Source organism: Chiroxiphia lanceolata, chromosome 5, assembly GCF_009829145.1.
Source record: "Chiroxiphia lanceolata isolate bChiLan1 chromosome 5, bChiLan1.pri, whole genome shotgun sequence".
Classification (NCBI taxonomy): Eukaryota; Metazoa; Chordata; class Aves; order Passeriformes; family Pipridae; genus Chiroxiphia; species Chiroxiphia lanceolata.
In genome coordinates this window covers 47,975,161-47,992,477 of record NC_045641.1, presented here as the reverse complement: position 1 = coordinate 47,992,477, position 17,317 = coordinate 47,975,161, and the positions used below count along the sequence as shown (strand labels likewise).

Sequence of the window (17,317 nt, the reverse complement as noted above, 5' to 3'; positions counted from 1 at the left end):
TGCCACAATCTCCAACAGACTGCATAATTTTGATTTGGGCTCATTCCATGAAGTTTTAGATGTGAAAGTGAGGCCCTTAACTTTAAATCTATTAGACTCATGCACCGTTTGTGCATAAGGGGAAGAAAATGGTACCTGTAGATAGCAAACCACAGCCCAGGTGGGCTGCACCACATCTGAAAATGCTGATCTCTTGCCACTGACAGAAAGGGGACCTTGAGCTGCTGTATCCCCACTTACCCAGCAGAGGAATTAAAAGTCAAGTGGAGCTGATTGAGGCTGTTCTGTTTCAGCAAAGGAAGAGCAATAATTCCCTCTTTTGCATTGCTAAACACATCTGGTGGAGACAAGTTGATCTGGCAGTGGTGTTGAGAAAAATTTCAGCCAGAGGTGACAGCTGACAGCATCACTCATGGTGCATTCATGACTGCCACACAGTAAATGGTCTCCATCCTTCTTTACATATTTGCACTGTCTGAGCAAGACTTAATAGGCAGAAACACAGGCTGTGCCTCCTACTTGAGCAGAGAGAGACATTGGGCAGCAAACACAGTCCTCTCTAGGAGAAAGGTGAGAACTGCTGGTCCTGAGATTACCAAGAGTAAATTTCCCTCACTTTGCCTCATTTTAAAAGAAATATTCATCCTCAAGCTTATATCAAGGAAATTCTCTATCCTTCTCTTGAAAGTATGATTAATAAAGGGTCTTTTTTTATGTGTCCTGTCCCTTGCACATCCACCTGGTAGCCATCCAAACACTTGTGGTACAACAGGTTTCTGAAGAGATCAGTGGGAGAATGATGCCGTAAGACTGTCAGTGGACACTAATACTCCCAAAGGGGTGCTGTTTTCAGGGATTTTTGCCTACAGTTCATTCCAGCAGGCACTGGCTGTATGATAAGTACATTTAAGGCTCTCGCAGTTCTCACTTCTGACTCTCTGAAAGCCATCTCACTACTGTAAATATAGAGATTTTTGTTTGACAAATTCATGCTTAGCAAAATTGCCAAAGTAGTTTCAAGTAGGAGAATTCTTCCAAAACAACCCTACACATAGGAGGCAGGAGATCTCCCGAACTCCAAACATGCCAAAATCCCATCTAACACTTTCCAATTCATGTTCACTCCAGTGGAACCTAGAAAACACATGCCAAAAAAAATAATTTCTGAAGCCAATAATGGGTTTTGTCCCTTATCCAATGAAAAAGCAGAAGCAGAACCAAAAAGTCCAACAAATGTCATATGTCTCATGGAGCTTTCTGCCTCTTGGCTAGTTCTGCAGTTCTGAAATCTCTTTTTCAGCTTTCAGCTTCCTGCAACATTGGTCTGAGGTAGCTGATGGCACAGAGCATTGCTATTTAGAAGTCCCTAGAGACCAACTTTCAATAAAGGTTCTTTCCCAAAAAGCATTCTTCTCTGCCTGGGTGCTGTTTGTCTGACAGCAAAGAGCTCAACACAAAAGAAATGGAATTTAATACCCCTATTCACCAACAAATTTGTTGCATGAAAACAATTTCCGTTCCTTACAATAATAAAAAGGCAAGTGTCAAAGTAGTGCTTTGTCCACTAATCAATACTTTCAAGACTTTATAGGGAACAGCAAAGAAAGAATCCACATGATCAAAAGAGATGTTGCCTGTAGCAACGACATGTGGCTTGTTCAAGCCAGGTGTTCATATTTATTGTGGTTCATGTACAAATGAGAATTGAAGAGAAAGGAATTAGAGCAAATCAAATATATCTTTTGTAGTGTTAGGAAAGACAATCTACATAGCATTGGGGGGAAGAAAAAGAGAAAAAGAGAAGATTCAAATACAGTAACTTATAAATGGAATATCTTTTTTGAGATCACTTGCATGCTATAATTTTTTTAAATTTCAGAAATTTAACTAACATCTTAAAACTAGTAAACAATAGTAACATCACATTGGTATCTGATAAAGAGCATGTGTTCCAAAGTACATACGTGCCATTATCAGTGTAAATACATGTTCAGCCACAAAACCAGGCATACAGATAACATTCAGAGCTAGAAATCTGTCTGCCTAGAAAATAACACTTCGTAAACTTTTAGGATTAGTTTAGCTTATTCAATAAGTCTTTCCTTAATCAGAGCCTCTTCATTATAAATTGCTCTGATTATTCAGTTTCTGGAAAGTGTAAAATTTATTCAGCAATCCTGTGTTGTGCCCCCATGAAATCCAATAGTCTGTCACTCACATATTTTAAGTAGAGTGTCAAGAAGGGTAAAATGACCACAGCACAATCTCTCCTAAGAGGGGGAATTCCTTCCTGATGGAAGGCAGTTAATTTTTACCTAACGTGCTCTAGCAAGAGCATATATGTTATTAACAAGATACCATCTTACAGCCACCTGGGTGCGAGAGGAGAGCTGAGCATATGTGGAATCAGCTGCAGTATCAAATATTAAGCTTCAGTAGGGGGGAACTTGGTCTATGTCCCTCTAGCTGACTTCAACAGAAATTCAGAATGTTTTTCTAAGAATAAGTTCTGGTATTCCATGTATCAGTTCTCTCTCATTATTTTAAATTTTAATTAAGATGCTGATATTACATGCTCTTTCCCACCAGAGTTTACAAGTTTGAAAGTTCCTAGAGAAATCACAGCTTTAAGTTAAACATGCTGGTACAGTATTAGCTGATAAGAAGTTTTACTAGAGGCCTTGGACTAAATATACACTTGATTCTAACAAATTTTTTTCTCTTGACATTTTGATGTTTTACAGTATGGTAGTGATTGAGTTCAATAAGGGTTAGTCTTCATTTATATAAATATTTGGAGAGATAAAATTATTAAGGAATGTTGATGTTTTCCAGCAAGTGAAAGCACTGTCCTTTCATTAATAAGTTGTTCTCTTAAACTGAATGTCAAAGGTGACAAATGAGTTATTATTAATAAATAAATATTAGAATATTTTTAGATTTTTTTTTAATTGTTAAAATAATCACATTAAGTAAATTCATTCTGTAAACTTTTAAACATCTGCTTTTGTCTCGGTGTCAAGAAAAAAAATATGCATAAAAAGACTAGTTCAGTAGCTAGCAAGAAATCCTTTATTTCAGGATAGGAGAGGAAATGTAGTCTAGACATATATAAATGGATACTGTAAGCCATTGGAGGTGCAGGAGGAGCCTCTGCTAATGCTATCTGGCAAGCTGGAGGCACTGTTAACCTTTTAAACTCTCGGTTCTATACTTTACTGTTCTAGAGGAGGCTCTACCATACCTTGAAGCATTGCAGGCAAATGACTGCTCTCATTATTTATTGAGAGGGAGGGCTGCAGAACAGGTACCAGACCTCCAACAGGTACCCAGAGAAAAGCCTAGGGGAATCTCCTCACCCTGCCTCAAGAAGTCCACTGAGACCACCAAGGGAACAGTGGAAACATCAAACACTGAACAGCTGATAGAAAGCTCATTACATCTGCCTACCCATCCGGGAGAAAGGGGAACATCAAGTTCTGCTACAAGGAATCATGCAAGGAAGCTGTCTTCTTCCTTCTACAAGGGAGACACTTGTACATCAGGGAGGAGCAGGAGCGGGTCTATTCCATGAGGGGATAAAATAGAGCTGAGAATAGCTCCACAGTACCTGATGGGTCAACATGCAGATAGCAACAGACCTAGAGAAGGTAACATGGAGAATCAGGATAAGGGGCCATCCAGGGATCAGCCAAGATCAGCAGGAAGAAGTAGGGCTAGATGCAGCCCTGGAGACACACTGTTTGCAGCATAGTACAAGATCCTTCCAGGAAGCAGGGCAGCAGCAGGACTGGAGATAATGTAGGTTACAGCCAAACATCTGCAGTCCACCCAGAGAAAAATACACTCCTGAGCCAGACTATGAGACACCAAGCACACTTCCAGCTCATCACAAACCAGGAGCAGAGGGCCAGGCTTGATCTTAAATAGCCCATCTTAAATAACCCCTCAGCCCACAGTCAAGGCATGTGGGAGGCCCCAGATGAGGCTGGTCAGAGTTATTAAAGCCTATTAATGCCTCAAGACCCTGATATAGAGAAGTTCTCAAAAGGTTTGTTGACTCCTCCTTGTTCCCTAACAGAATTTAGACAAACAATGAACACAGTTACTTGTGTTCAGAACACTGATCAGAACACTGATCACTTGTGGCAGGCAAGAGGAGTAGCAGCAGGGTAAGCCCCTCAATGTCCAACTTGTACTGAAAATACTGAGATATTAAAAAGCCAGTGCCACTAGTTCAGCTGAAGAGTACTCATGACACCACCTACCTAAGGAAAGATGAAAGGGGTTGGAAATTAGATGATGTTGGGTCCTCAATATAACTGAGATACTGCCAAGCTCAGAAAAGTACTTTCATGGACTAGGGTCCAGGTCAGTTGAATCATCCTCTTGGTTTCCACCCTGCTAACAGTTGATACTGAGGAGAAAAGGGGATTTGAAGGCCAAGAAAAGGTGTGGTGTTTGAAGAGAAAGTGAAGGGGATATTGAACAATAGATCTTGGAAGAATTAGTTTATTATTCTTTCTTTCCTAATCTTCAGTTTACATCATTGCATTCTGAAAACAAATTACTTCCCTTTTTAGAAGAAAGAAATTAAATGCGGTATAAAGTTTATTAAATTTAAACAACACATATCAGGAAATGGAGAGGTTACTTATCTCATAGCAGTATTAGCTTGGGCTCACTCTGAAACAAAGCTTTATTTATCAATATCTAATCTGAATACTGTTTTTGTCCAAAATTGGGTCATATCCCAAAATACAAATCATTTGCATTGGCAGATACCTCATTTATGTCAAATCTCACTTGGCTGATATATTTCATCTGCCCATCTCATCCCAAAACAAAAAATATATAACAAAAACAAGTTACCTAGAGAATAATGATAGAGTAGATTTCATGCATGGGCAATCTGTCTAATTCTGTTTCTTGTCTTTGGTGACCCCTCCTGCCAAACCTTCACAAATGAGGAAGTCTTACACATCCATGAATTTTAGGCTTTAACTGTTTGTCTAAATAGGTGTGTAGGATAAGACAATTTATGTAGAAAAGGGAAAAAACAATTTGAAGCATGGCAGTTCACCCAGTCAGCAACATAAGCCATTGTCCCTCCCTCTGCACTGGCTCCTCACAAATATAGAGCCAAATTAGAGATTTCTGTTCTTTCCCTCTAGCTTTCCTCAAAACTGCATCACGCTATTGGGGGACCATGCCTATAACTCTCTGAATTTACAAGCCTTCCACCAAAACTTGTATTTCCCACGAGCAGAGGAGTTGCCTACCCAGAGAATCTGTCATGCTCCTACTGCTGGTAGAATAAATCCTCAAGAACCTGTGGTATTAGTTCCTGTGTTTCATCAGCCAGTTTTAGCCATATTTGTATTTCTTGGACACAGAAACTGATTACCGCAATGGCAAATGAAAAGGAAGGTGTTATAGTTACAGAAATACCAGCTAGGAAGTTCTTCAGAGCAGTGATTGAACAGAGCAGCCAGCCCTGGTGTTAACTGTTTTGTGTGTCAGGAACCAGCAAAGAACTGGGTTCCAGTAGGGCTCAAGATCCTTCCTACCAACCTCTTTGATGTACAGAAGAACTGTTTAACAAAAACATCCCCCGTCCACACGAACCAGCCGCCACGTAGCATGGAGAATAAAGTTCCAGTTTATGATCTTTAAAATTTGAGTGAAAAATTAAAATAAGACAGCACCAATGGTTGATAACTATGGAGCTGCTGTTCTAGTTATCATGAGGAATACAGCTAACTCTTAGCTGCAGCAAACTACATATGTACTTTTTTTGGCCAAAACACACGGGTGTCTGTGTGTAAGTGTTGCTATTTCTACTCAAAGGAAACAGAATCTCTACACGTGATAAAATTAATGGCACTGACAACTGAGGGGCAGAAGTCATGCACTATTCTTTTTCCGGTAGTCTTTCCCCATAACAGCTGCTGCTGATAAACACAGCATTAGAAGCTGACAGAAGCATCAAAGGTACCAAATACTGTAATAATACTGTGATTATTAGGTGCAACTGCTGCTGTTCTAATAACCTGATTACATTCAACACATAATGTATACTTCCTGAAAGTGATCCTCATGTAAACACAACACCAAAAGGGATTCCTTCCTGTGTGCATGCAAATTACTGAGATACTAGCAGATGACTCTGTATGTCAGATTGTGTCTCACTAATATGCAGCCACTAAAAATGCATCCTGTCAAATAAAAGATTGATAGAGGAGAAGAAAAATAATGCATGTGGCAACATTAGTTTTTCAGAACAGAAATACTTTTCTCCTGGATATATGACATCAACCGGGAAATGTACATAAAGCCTGAACTGCATTTTTTTTCCTCCACAACCAGGTCATTCCAGAGAAGGCCAAGGAAGGGTATACCTACCTGTTACCACTTTCAATTTAGTCCAAGTGAGGTAACTCGAAGTTCAAAAACACAAGGGAACCTCTATTTTCTGTGACAGAACTGCTGTTCAAGTGGGTGATGCACTGTAACCTTAAACTGTGCAAGCCCTTTATACCACTGCTATAGCATGATACTCTCTATATTCAAAAATATTTCCTCTGAAGAAACATCGTCTTAAATCTTTTTGGAAAATTTGACAAAGCATAACCAAGCTGTATTGTGAAGTGGATCTAAAAGTGAAATTTACCAAACATATGCCTCTCCTCAAACATTAAAGATTATACTAAAAAAATTGACTGAAAAAAGAAGATAATAATAAGTATCAGAGACTTTAAATAAGCAGAACAGATAAATTTTAGTACTTCAATTTACTTACAACTCAGAGAAGTGGGTTTTTTAAATTCTTCTTACTTTCTAAATATCTTTTAAAACTAGCAGAGTTGATACTCATTTTATCAGTTTAATCATTGACTTCTTGCTTAACTTGTCTTGTTACCTAGGTCTTTAAAAGTCAACAGATAATAATATGAAATAAATAAAACCTTTGTCACTCATTCCTACATCAAGTTTTATGTAACCCTCCTAAATATGAGTTGCAATAGAAACCTTTGAACAGCATGCCAGTAAAACAGAGTGTATTGCAAAGAAGCTGATAAAGTCTTGTTTGGAATACTGTCAATTTATTCCAGGAATTTAACTGCAATTAACCAGATACTTTAGGCTTCTTGAATGTAATAAATCTCTGTTCTGTAAATATTCTGCTCCTTATTTCTGCAAGTGGAAAAGCTTGATCCATAATTCCCCAGACACAGTTTTTTGAGGTTGCCAGTAAAAGTGGGCAGATATGATGATTTCTCTAATAGGAGTGTCAACCAGCAGGTGCTAAAATGAAATGAGACCTTGACTACCTTTACACCCAACCTTGGATTATTTCAAGGCAGTAACTGAGGTGTGGAAAAGCGCTGTTTTCTTGTACCTACCTTGATCCCTCCACTTAATATCACAATTTTACAGCATTTTAGCAATCTGCTTCCTAGTCCAGAGTTTTAGAAATGAATTTAAAATTTGATGTGTCTCCTTTTTTTCCCTTTAGGCAGTGGATATTCATATACCTCCTGCTGAAAACTTAGCTGATCCCCAATGCAGCTTGGGGTGGGAGAAAATAAAAGGAATTAAAGGTCTGTGTCCCTCACAGGGCTCTGATCTCTTTGGGATCATGGAGTCATTGTGGGATAACTCATGTCACTGGAGTGCTGTCTTGGGTGGATATAGATCAGCAAGGAGATGAAATTGCCCTGCATGTGAGAGCAGCAAGTATGTATGGACCTCTGCCTTGGAATGGAGTCTGAGCCAGCTAAGATTTTACAGATGAGGATTAGAGGCAGAACAATGAGGGCAGTGTTGTGGTGTCTCCCACAGATTGCCAGAAGAGAAAGAAGTAGATGAGATCTTCTTCAGGCAACTGGAAGAAGTCTCATATATGCAGCTTGTGGTTCTCATGAGGGAGTTTAACCACCCCAATATCTGCTGGATGCAGATATCCAAGCAAGGACAAGAAACCCAAGTAGTTTCTGAAGTGTGTGATAACTGGTAACTAACTATATGTGATAAGAACTGACTGAGAGACAGAAGAGAAAATATGCTCTGCTGGACCTGATTCTTTGAAATGAGGAAGAACTGCTTGGGAGGATGAAAGTCATGGACAGCTTTGGCTGCAGTGACAATGGTACAGGGATGTTTAAGATCTGAAGAAGCAGAAACAAGACAAAAAGCAGGATCATAACCCTGCACCAGGAGAGCAGACTTGTTTGGAAAAATCTCATGGAATATAGCCCTAGAGAGAGCCTGAAATGAAACAAAATCATCAGATGGTCCATATAGATGAACAAGGAGTTTCTAACTAAAATCAAACAGAAAACAAGCACACAAGTGGTAGAAGCAGTGTTACAAGATTCGGGAGGACTACATGCATGCAGAGATGATGTTAGCAAAGCCAAAGCCCACCTCACTGCATATGGTGAGAGGTGTGAAGGGCAACAAGAAAGACTTTTATAGGTTTATCAGCAGCGGAAGGAAAACTAGGGGAAATTTGGGATTGCTGCTGCATGGGACAGGGGACTGGATGACGAAGTACATAGAGAAAGCCAAGTTGTTCCATGCCATCTTTGCCTCAGTCTTCAAGGATAAGAGCAACCTCCAGGAATTTCAGGTACCTGAGACCCATGTAAAAGTCCAGAACAAGAAAGACTTGCCCTCTTTGGAGTAGAAGCAGTTTAGGGACTATCTATACAGATTGGACATGCACAGGTCTATGGGCCCTGCCAGAATGTACTGAGTGCTGGGACAACTCTGAGGCCACTTTTGATTGTCTTTGAAGGGTCATAACTATTGGAAGAGGTTTCTGATGACTGGGCAAAAAGCAAATACACTCCTATCTTTAAGAAGGAGGCAAAAAAACTGATAGGCTTCTATGAGAAGATGACAGGCTTAGTGAAGGGAGAGCTTGATTTTAACAAGGCTTTCAGCACTGTCTCCTATAGAAACTTCATGGACAAAATCAGAAAGTTCATACTAGACAAATACACAGTCAGTTGGATTTGAAACACGCAAAACTGTCTCAAATATTTGGGATCAGCAACGTGAAGCCCAGCTAGAAGCAGTAATTTGTGATATATCCCAGTGATGAATACTGGGACCAACATACATTCATTAATAATCTGCGTGATGGGACAACAGCTTTGCAGATGATGCAAAACTGGCAAGAGCATTGATACAACAGCTCCTTGTGCTGCCATTCAGAGGGGCCTTGACAGGTTGGAGAAATGGCCTGACAGGAATCTCATGAACTTCAACAAAGGGAAATTCAAGTCCTCCACCTGGGGAGAAGTAGCTCTGAGAAGTAAGCAAATAAACCTTTGCATCTTTCACTAAGACAGTAGCTACAGAAATCTGTCTCTCCGAAGAAAATATAGCATCACTAAATAAATTAAAATGTTAAGCCTACTCCCAATTTGGGGAGCACACCAGGTGTGGAAACTAAAACTCTACACCAGTTTTGTGGATTTTAGTTTCTCGTCCTTAGTTATTTCATAGTTTCTTGTGGGAAGCACTAATGAAAATATTACTGAAAAAAATTCTTTTCTTCCTAGAAGGATTTGTCTCAAAAATTCCTGATAAGGAAATCTGCATGTGTGTTGTGTTGGGGCTGAGGGTTTGCTGACATTCAGCTGCTGCAGTAATTTGATGGCTCAAAAAAACACCCTGTGATATGTTTTTCAAACTAACATATGCCTATGTTCTCTGAAATCAATCCCAGCCATTGACATAAACCAAAGAAAAACCTGTTAACAAACTTCTCCTAGGTGCCTTTCTGAAGAGATGATTATTTGTTAAACTTTGGATGAGTCTTTCCCAATAACTGGCATGAGTCAGTACTGTATCTTCTCTGAAAGATGTAAAATTCCCCAAGAATCATAGAATCATATAACAGTTTGGGTTGGAAAGGACCTTTTAAAGGTAATCTAGTTCAATCCCCCTGCTATCAGCAGGGACATCAACTAGACCAGTTTGCTCAGAGCCCTGTCCAAGCTGATCTTGAATGTTTCCAGGACTGAGGCATCTACCGCTCTGGGCAATAAAGAGGGGGCAAGGTGCAGAGAGGTGTATGGGCCAAAGGTACAGCTCAGGTGCAGTGAAGGAGGGATGGACCGGGAGCACTGAAGGACTCCGGGGTAGGGATACAGCTTAGGAGAGAGAAGGAATCAGCTGTGGGACTGGTCCTTGTTATAGGTAAATATAACAGCAGAAGATGCCAGTTGACAAGGGGCATTTTGAGCTGCTCACAGCTTTTTCATGAAATTGGAATAGAGGTGGTTGTTTGGGAGTAGTAAAAATATGGATGAGGAATGCAGAGAATTACCTGGAAAGAGCAGCTATTTCTCATGATCTGAAAGTTCATGTAACCTGCCAACCAACAAGGGTAGGGGACAGAGATCCTGACTGCAGTTCCCTTCCCAGCTTCATCAGCAACTTTGCCCTCCAGCCCCATACAAGCCTGACAGTTCCCTGTGTGCTCTGGCAGTGCAGAGGGAGCAGGGCAGGTCGGCACAGCCTTGACCTTTGGCCAGCCAGGGTAACATTTCAGCTGCCTGCCGTGGACTGGTGGCTCCAGCTGCTGCTGCCAGCAGGAACCTTGGCACAAAACGTAAAATGCTCTTTCTAGCAAAAATAAAATAAAATAAAACAAAATAAAAATAAAATAAAATAAAGAATATGCTAAGAAGTAAACCCTTGTTATTTTTGACTCTGTGTTGTCCTGGTGTCTTGTGCACCGTTCCGTTAGTTAGCAAGGGTCAGGAGAAGCCACACGTGGAAACAAGAAAATACAAGTTAAAGATAAGGGTCTGGTGTGACTTCTCTGCACTCTGTCGAAAGCATTGTAACAGGCAAACTAGCAGCCAATATGGGCCACTGGGAAATGATCCCAGTGAACAGTGCAGGACAGAGGATATTCCATTTAAGTCCCATGCTGAGGGAAAACCTATCCTTTGGGGTACTCCCAGTTGCCCCTGCATGCTGCACACAGCATCGTTATTCCACAAGAGTAACATTACATCCATTCACACAGATTGCCCTTCACTTGTTTGTCCTGAACGTTAATCTCTTTCACATCTAAATTCAAGTTTCATGCGAGTAGTATGACTTCCCCTTGCCCACCGTGGATCAGCAGGGACCCTGAAGCCCCTTCCAGCCCCCTGCAGATTTGTACCAGCACAAATACAGAACTGACAGCTGTCAAGTGATAAACTGGGTCTCTCAGGACATGCAGGCATCTTTTTTTTTATTACACACTGGGGAGGGAGCAGAAACCAAGCAGATGGGATCAAAGTCCCCTTCCTAAAAAATGCCATTTCCCTTGTCTTAATCACTGTATCAGCAAGTTTCTTCAACTAAGTCCCTCACTCTTCATTCCAGCTATGCCCAGCAGAGAGAGAGCAACTGGCAGGGTGATGATTGCCATCTCTAGAAAGCAGAGCTATCTTTATTGGGGGTACTCAAATATTTCCTAGTTTACAAAAGTTGTTGTCTTCCTGGTTGGTGTTCCAATGATATGTGAAACACTTCTGGACAATCATAACTGAGCAAATGGAGATTTATTTCTCATTAGTTCCAGTGTTTTTTTGATACATATTTAACAAACATGAAATTTTGTTAAACGGTCATGAACTGCTCAGAGGAGCTCGGAGTTTGTCATGCAGGTAGAACTAAGCCTAAAATAAGCAGTGAAGTAGTTGTCAAAAGTTTGTACAGCAAGTGTCTGAGCACTGATTTTATTGAGCAGATAAATACTGTTATACACAAACAAATGTAGTCTGCTGCTGCAGATATCCAATAAACTAATTGAATAGGGTGGGGTGGGGAGGGGGGCTGGGATGAGGTGACACAGGAAGAGGGACAACAAATTAAATGGGTCAACTTTTTATTACAGTCAAGACTTAAAATACCCCAATGGTATGCTTCTGTGGAAAAAATGTGTGGCTCTTATGTTACAGATAGTTCAACATGAAGAAGTACAATCTTACTACATTTCTTACACAAATTTCTTTCTTTACTTATGTAATTTTGCATGTAAAAATGATAAGCAGCATAAACACCAAAACAAAAAACGGCTGAGGCAAAAAAGGGACAACTTCTTCTGTCACAGCTAAACAGTGTTATCAAATGGAAGATAAGAAATAACTGATACCAGTATCTAAGTAATTGAAACCATTTTTACAAAGAAGCCTGCCAGACTGTCTTCTGTATGTATATATAGAGCTGCAGTAGTATTAGTAGTGTTGCCTCGCTAGCAGTGTTATCTAATCCAACATAAGCATTTGGAAGACATAAGGATGAGAAGTTTTTAATCTCTCTATTAATTCCTGATTTCATGAGAGTTAAGGTTTTACACGAGACCTGAGTGAATTCCCTGAACCCTAGGATGGTTCAGGATATCAGATCTTGGCCCATCCTTTTTAACTCAAAAATGTAGAGGACTCCAAGTTCTGTTTCCAGGATTTGAAAACTGATTTCTTAATCCAAACTCAGCCCTCCCTCTGCATTGCCTCGTAGCTGCAATTTGCTCTCTCTTTTTATCTATTCTTCAAACCACAAGAAATACTTACTCCTCTCTCTTAAAATATGAATAATTAAATAGCACTATAAAATTAAGGTCTTTAATGGAAAATAGGAAGAAAAATAAGGTAACAAATCTGGTTTTTTATGAAATTTTATTTAAAATAGTGACTAAACTTTTAGATCTCTGTAACTATCTGTCAAGAGGAGTCAGCTGGAATCATACATGTGAAGCCGTATCACATTTTGCATGACCTTGTGTTCATTTTTACCTTCCTACATTCAATTAGTTATGTTACACATGAGACTCCTTCTGGCTCCTTGTTAACATCTGGATGCCCTTGTTATATATTTTGCCCCAAAGTCTGTACATTCTTTTGTACTAAGTGATTATTTCCCTGAAGAAATTCCTACTCAGGTAAATTTTTATAATTTCCATCATTAATTTTTCCTTTTTTCATGACAAGGAACATTTTGTTTAATTCTTACATAAATATAAGAGCAGTATTAATTATCGTTGAACTTCTGCTAATAACGCCTAAAAAACACAAACTGCCAAAGAAATAAAAGCTACAGCTTTCTTTGTTAAGAAAGATAACAACACTGAACAATACATTCCTGTCCTGCTTCTTCTCTCCTCAAACTTGAATTCATATTCTGTGGTCTATCTTACTCTTTCACGCTATGGAGAGCTGACTCTTCCTCTGGCTTGCTTAAGACCTCTATTCCAGTATAAACTAAATTTTGCTCCCTTTTGCAATCAAAACCATTTTCAAATCCAGCTCTGAGTGATAGACTGATGAAAACATTTGACTCAAGTTCCTGCCAATTAAACCCCCAAATGTTGACTGTAAGCTGCAAGAAATAAGGTATTTTCTTATACCTACTCTGAATATCAGTAGTGAAATAAGCAACTCTAGTCTAAACTAAAGTTTAGAATTTTGGAAAAAAAATATTCTTTTCTGTTTTAACAGAATAAAGTTAACAGATTTTTTTGAAGTGGCTCATTAATAAACTTCATTTTTGTCAAAGTAGGATTGAGCTGTACCATAACAATACCCCTATCATTAAATTATCTGCTCATACCAACTAAAGTCTTCACTGTAGTCAAATTTGGCGTGCATTCATTCAACCTCACTTTCCATCTTATTTATGTACAGTTGTAGATTGGATTTTGCTGAGTAGAAAAGAAATAAGAGACAAGAACAGAGAATCAACTAACTTCCCAGTCTCCCTTTTTAATTACATCTGTAGGGAAGATAAATCATCTGTGGATTCAAATTAATGTACAAGTGTAATTTCACTCCTGGTATTCAATTGCACTTCAAAAAAATAAAAAAATGCTTATGAGAAATATTCAAAAACTCATGTGCATCACAGTGGCTATATATGGTACATGAGAACAATAATACTGAAACATCACAAAGCACAGCGTAGGCTAGACATCATAGCTTTCACTTGAGTTTAATGAGGCAATAGTCATGATGAGAGACAAATTAAAACACAGCTTACTGAAATTATCCATTCTGAAAAGAGTTTTGATGTTACAATGAGTCTCTGAGCTGCAGCTAACTGTTTGAGATGACACAGCATACTCCACTGGTTGATTCTAAAAATGGTAGAAAAAGGCTAAAGCCACTTTATACTGTCAAACATATACCAATGACAAAAGAGAATTACTTCTGGACATAGGTACCCTCATAACTCTCAAATGGTACAGTGCTTCATTTGTAGCAAAAACAAGACTGAGGCATTGAAAAGTTACAAACCCAGAACTAAAGACTTTACTTCTGTAAGGAAGCTCATTCACTTAAATGAGGACTGTTGGTATTGAGAGCAGGAACTCTATCAGTATAATACTAGAAAAATATATTTAAATTACTTCACAATAATGAATTGAGTGAGAATCCTAGTCCAAACAGGACCAAGATTTCCTTTCATAAGGAGTAATAATATTGCATCACTAACGATGATTTTGTATTCAAAATTATTTCATGCCAGCATAAAATCTTTGCAGAGGGTGAAATTTTACAAGTATCCATTTTATTGCCTTATCCAGACTCTGTGGGTTATGCGTATAAAGAAGATTTTCAATCAATTTGTACGAACAATTGAAGCAACACTATACCACTTTTGCTACATATTCCACTCCCTCTTGTTGAGTGACCATTAGTAATTAATTACAGCTGACTGTTATAAATCTGCTTTTCCTTCTACTCTGATCTTTTAGCATGGGCTAGTGTTTTGACACGGAATAAGCAGTTCAAATGTCAATCTAGAGGAATCCTAAAAAGGCAAAGCAGGGCCACTCGTAGCAGACTGTCACATCACTGGAGCCCCAGTGATTACACAGATCACCGTGGATCCATCTGATATGAATTGTCCTTTCTCTGTTCAGATGAGAAGATGAGGGAACTCCTTGCCCCTGCAGTCAGTCTTACAGCTTGCATCAGGCAGGAGCCCTACTGGCTGGTCAGCTAATGGGCACAGAAACACTTCCAAGGGCATACGATGGCTGGGAGAGGATTTAGTATCAGTTCTCCCAGTTGCATTGCTATGAGCCCTCTTCCACACTATTAGGAGGGAACTATCACCCCTTGAATCTGGCCAAGTGGTCAGATGTTACATAATTGAATAAGAGAATAAACATGGATACCTGATGATTTGGGGCGGCTAGGCAGAAGGAGTCGTGGGAGTAGATGCTATACAAATCTTACAGTTTCAAGTCTTAAGACAAATCTTGAAAATTTCCATTTTCATAATGGTAAGAAGTCTGTTCTTCCATGTCTTGAGTTACTTGCTTTTGCTTCCTCCGTTCCCTTCTCTGTACTTCACTGTTTTGACTGGTAGCACCGTACATTTTCTTTGGACTTACAAAAGTTTCATTGTTCATCTCCGTTTCTTCGGCCAGTTCATCCTGATCAATTATGCCACATTTCTCTTCATTGAGGTTTTCAGGGTCAGCCCATTCCTGCTTCTCCCCAGAAGCAAAGATGGCGTAGAATATCACACCACTGTAATGCACCAGGGCTGCAATCAGAAAGACATTCTGCCATTCTTCACGGGTCTGAAAGAATGGTGCAGGTCTCATTAAGTTTCCAGTAAAAAGAAATATTACCCTCTGAATTACACCATGAATTAGCATATATTGAACAAAGATTGTGATCACTGTTTGATTTCTGATGTTGTGGATAAAACAATTTGTAACAATCACTGTGAAGAACTTTTTTCTTTCCATAACAACAGCTAAAATAATAAAACTTGGGTTTCTCTGCGTTTTTTTCTCATGTTGAAGTTTCTCTCTTGCATGTGAAATATTCATGGAGTTAGAAATACAGGGATTTCTCTAACAACTAAGTTAATCTTACTGTAGATCAATGATTACTTAGGAACCCTACCAAGGATACACTGTAGAGGAGTTTCCCAAGCCCTATAAGCATTGCACAGTCGTATGGAGATATTGCAGAGACTCAGCCTCAGGAGTATAAAATAGTATCTCCCTACACAGATAAATAGTTTATAATACCTAAGAATCAGGTCACCACGGTACTATAAAAGTGAATGTTTAAGACAAACAACAACAGAAAACAGCTACAGAGACCAATGATAAAATGAAATACCCAGCAGTCTTTGAAAAGTCTTAACTTTCGTTGCACTACCCAATGCTTCTCCTAGAAAACATGGAGGAATGTTACCTTATGTTTTGTCATTGCACCAACAATGAGTGGGCACACCATTCCTGACAGTGTCCCCACGCCGTTGGAGATCCCCATCAGAATGCTGGCATAACGTGGGGCTATGTCCAAGTGATTCACATTGAATCCTACAAAAAATGAGAGACAGTGGTCAGCTATGCAGCGTTGCTCTACCAGGCCCACAGGGCTTTCTACAGCCATTCTGGCTGAAGGAGCCTGAAAAAGGTAGGAACCCTACTACTATATGTATTAGAAAGAAGAAGAGTATTTTCTTGGTGATAAATACGGAAGACATTGCAACTCTATTCTTTTTCAAAGCTCCCTTTTTCCCCCACCTCTGGAGATCATATTGTATATAATTTAGAGTTTTAAGCGTCTGTACCTCACATCTTCTCATCCTGAAACAGCACTCCCAGTAAATATTTTTAATTAAGAAATCAATACCTCATATTAGTAAAATATCTTCTATCCTTTTTACTTAGGTAGTAGTGGCTTTTAACACATGCTTTTTGGTATTTTAAGTAGTAGTTTAACAACATGATAAAAAAGCAGAATATAAACCAGTAGGAAAAATATAATTACCCTTACTAGTGTGTCTTCTGGGTACATATTTTATTAAGAAATAAAAACAAATACTAAAAGTCAAATACTAAACACTCAGAGAATTGTCATGTCTTAGATAATGAAAATTAGTCATACAAAGTAAGGTTGATCACAAGAAATTATGGTGAATTCCAAGTGCATGGTATTAAATACAGTAAGAAGTGAACTACTGGGTAAATCCTGCAATAAAAATTGATTAAGAGAAATGACTTGCTATGCAACGATCTCATAACTGAGTTATAAAACCACTTCCCATCTGCATAATCCTGAAATAACTGAGGACCAGCAGTTATTTTTCTGGTTAATTTGGTTCAATAGATCCATCTTCCTGGCAGTCTTCTTAGAAGATGTTGTCCTTCCGTTTTCACAACAGAAGGTTTTGGATTTTTTAGGAATGATAATACTGATGGTGCTACAAAACAGCCTGAGATTGGTGAGACCCACGAAAGTGTTAGAAACATCTGTTCTGGAGAAGGGTT

General features: G+C 39.1%; 2 protein-coding genes across 2 annotated transcripts in view; both read right to left on the bottom strand.

The window, feature by feature from the left end:
• Window positions 1-6,820, bottom strand: part of NR1H4 (nuclear receptor subfamily 1 group H member 4) — a 44,539-nt gene extending 37,719 nt beyond the window's left edge. The window contains exon 1 of the mRNA XM_032689291.1: window positions 6,803-6,820. The gene's annotated coding sequence lies outside the window, so the exon portion shown is untranslated. The remainder of the gene's footprint in view (window positions 1-6,802) is intronic.
• A 6,726-nt stretch (window positions 6,821-13,546) lies between these two features.
• The window catches only part of SLC17A8 (solute carrier family 17 member 8), a 32,836-nt gene continuing 29,065 nt past the window's right edge, over window positions 13,547-17,317 (bottom strand). The window contains exons 11-12 of the mRNA XM_032688075.1: window positions 16,236-16,363; window positions 13,547-15,607 (exon numbers count right to left, since the gene is read on the bottom strand). Coding sequence (XP_032543966.1) covers window positions 15,269-15,607; window positions 16,236-16,363 — 467 coding nt within the window. The 3' untranslated portion in view covers window positions 13,547-15,268. The remainder of the gene's footprint in view (window positions 15,608-16,235; window positions 16,364-17,317) is intronic.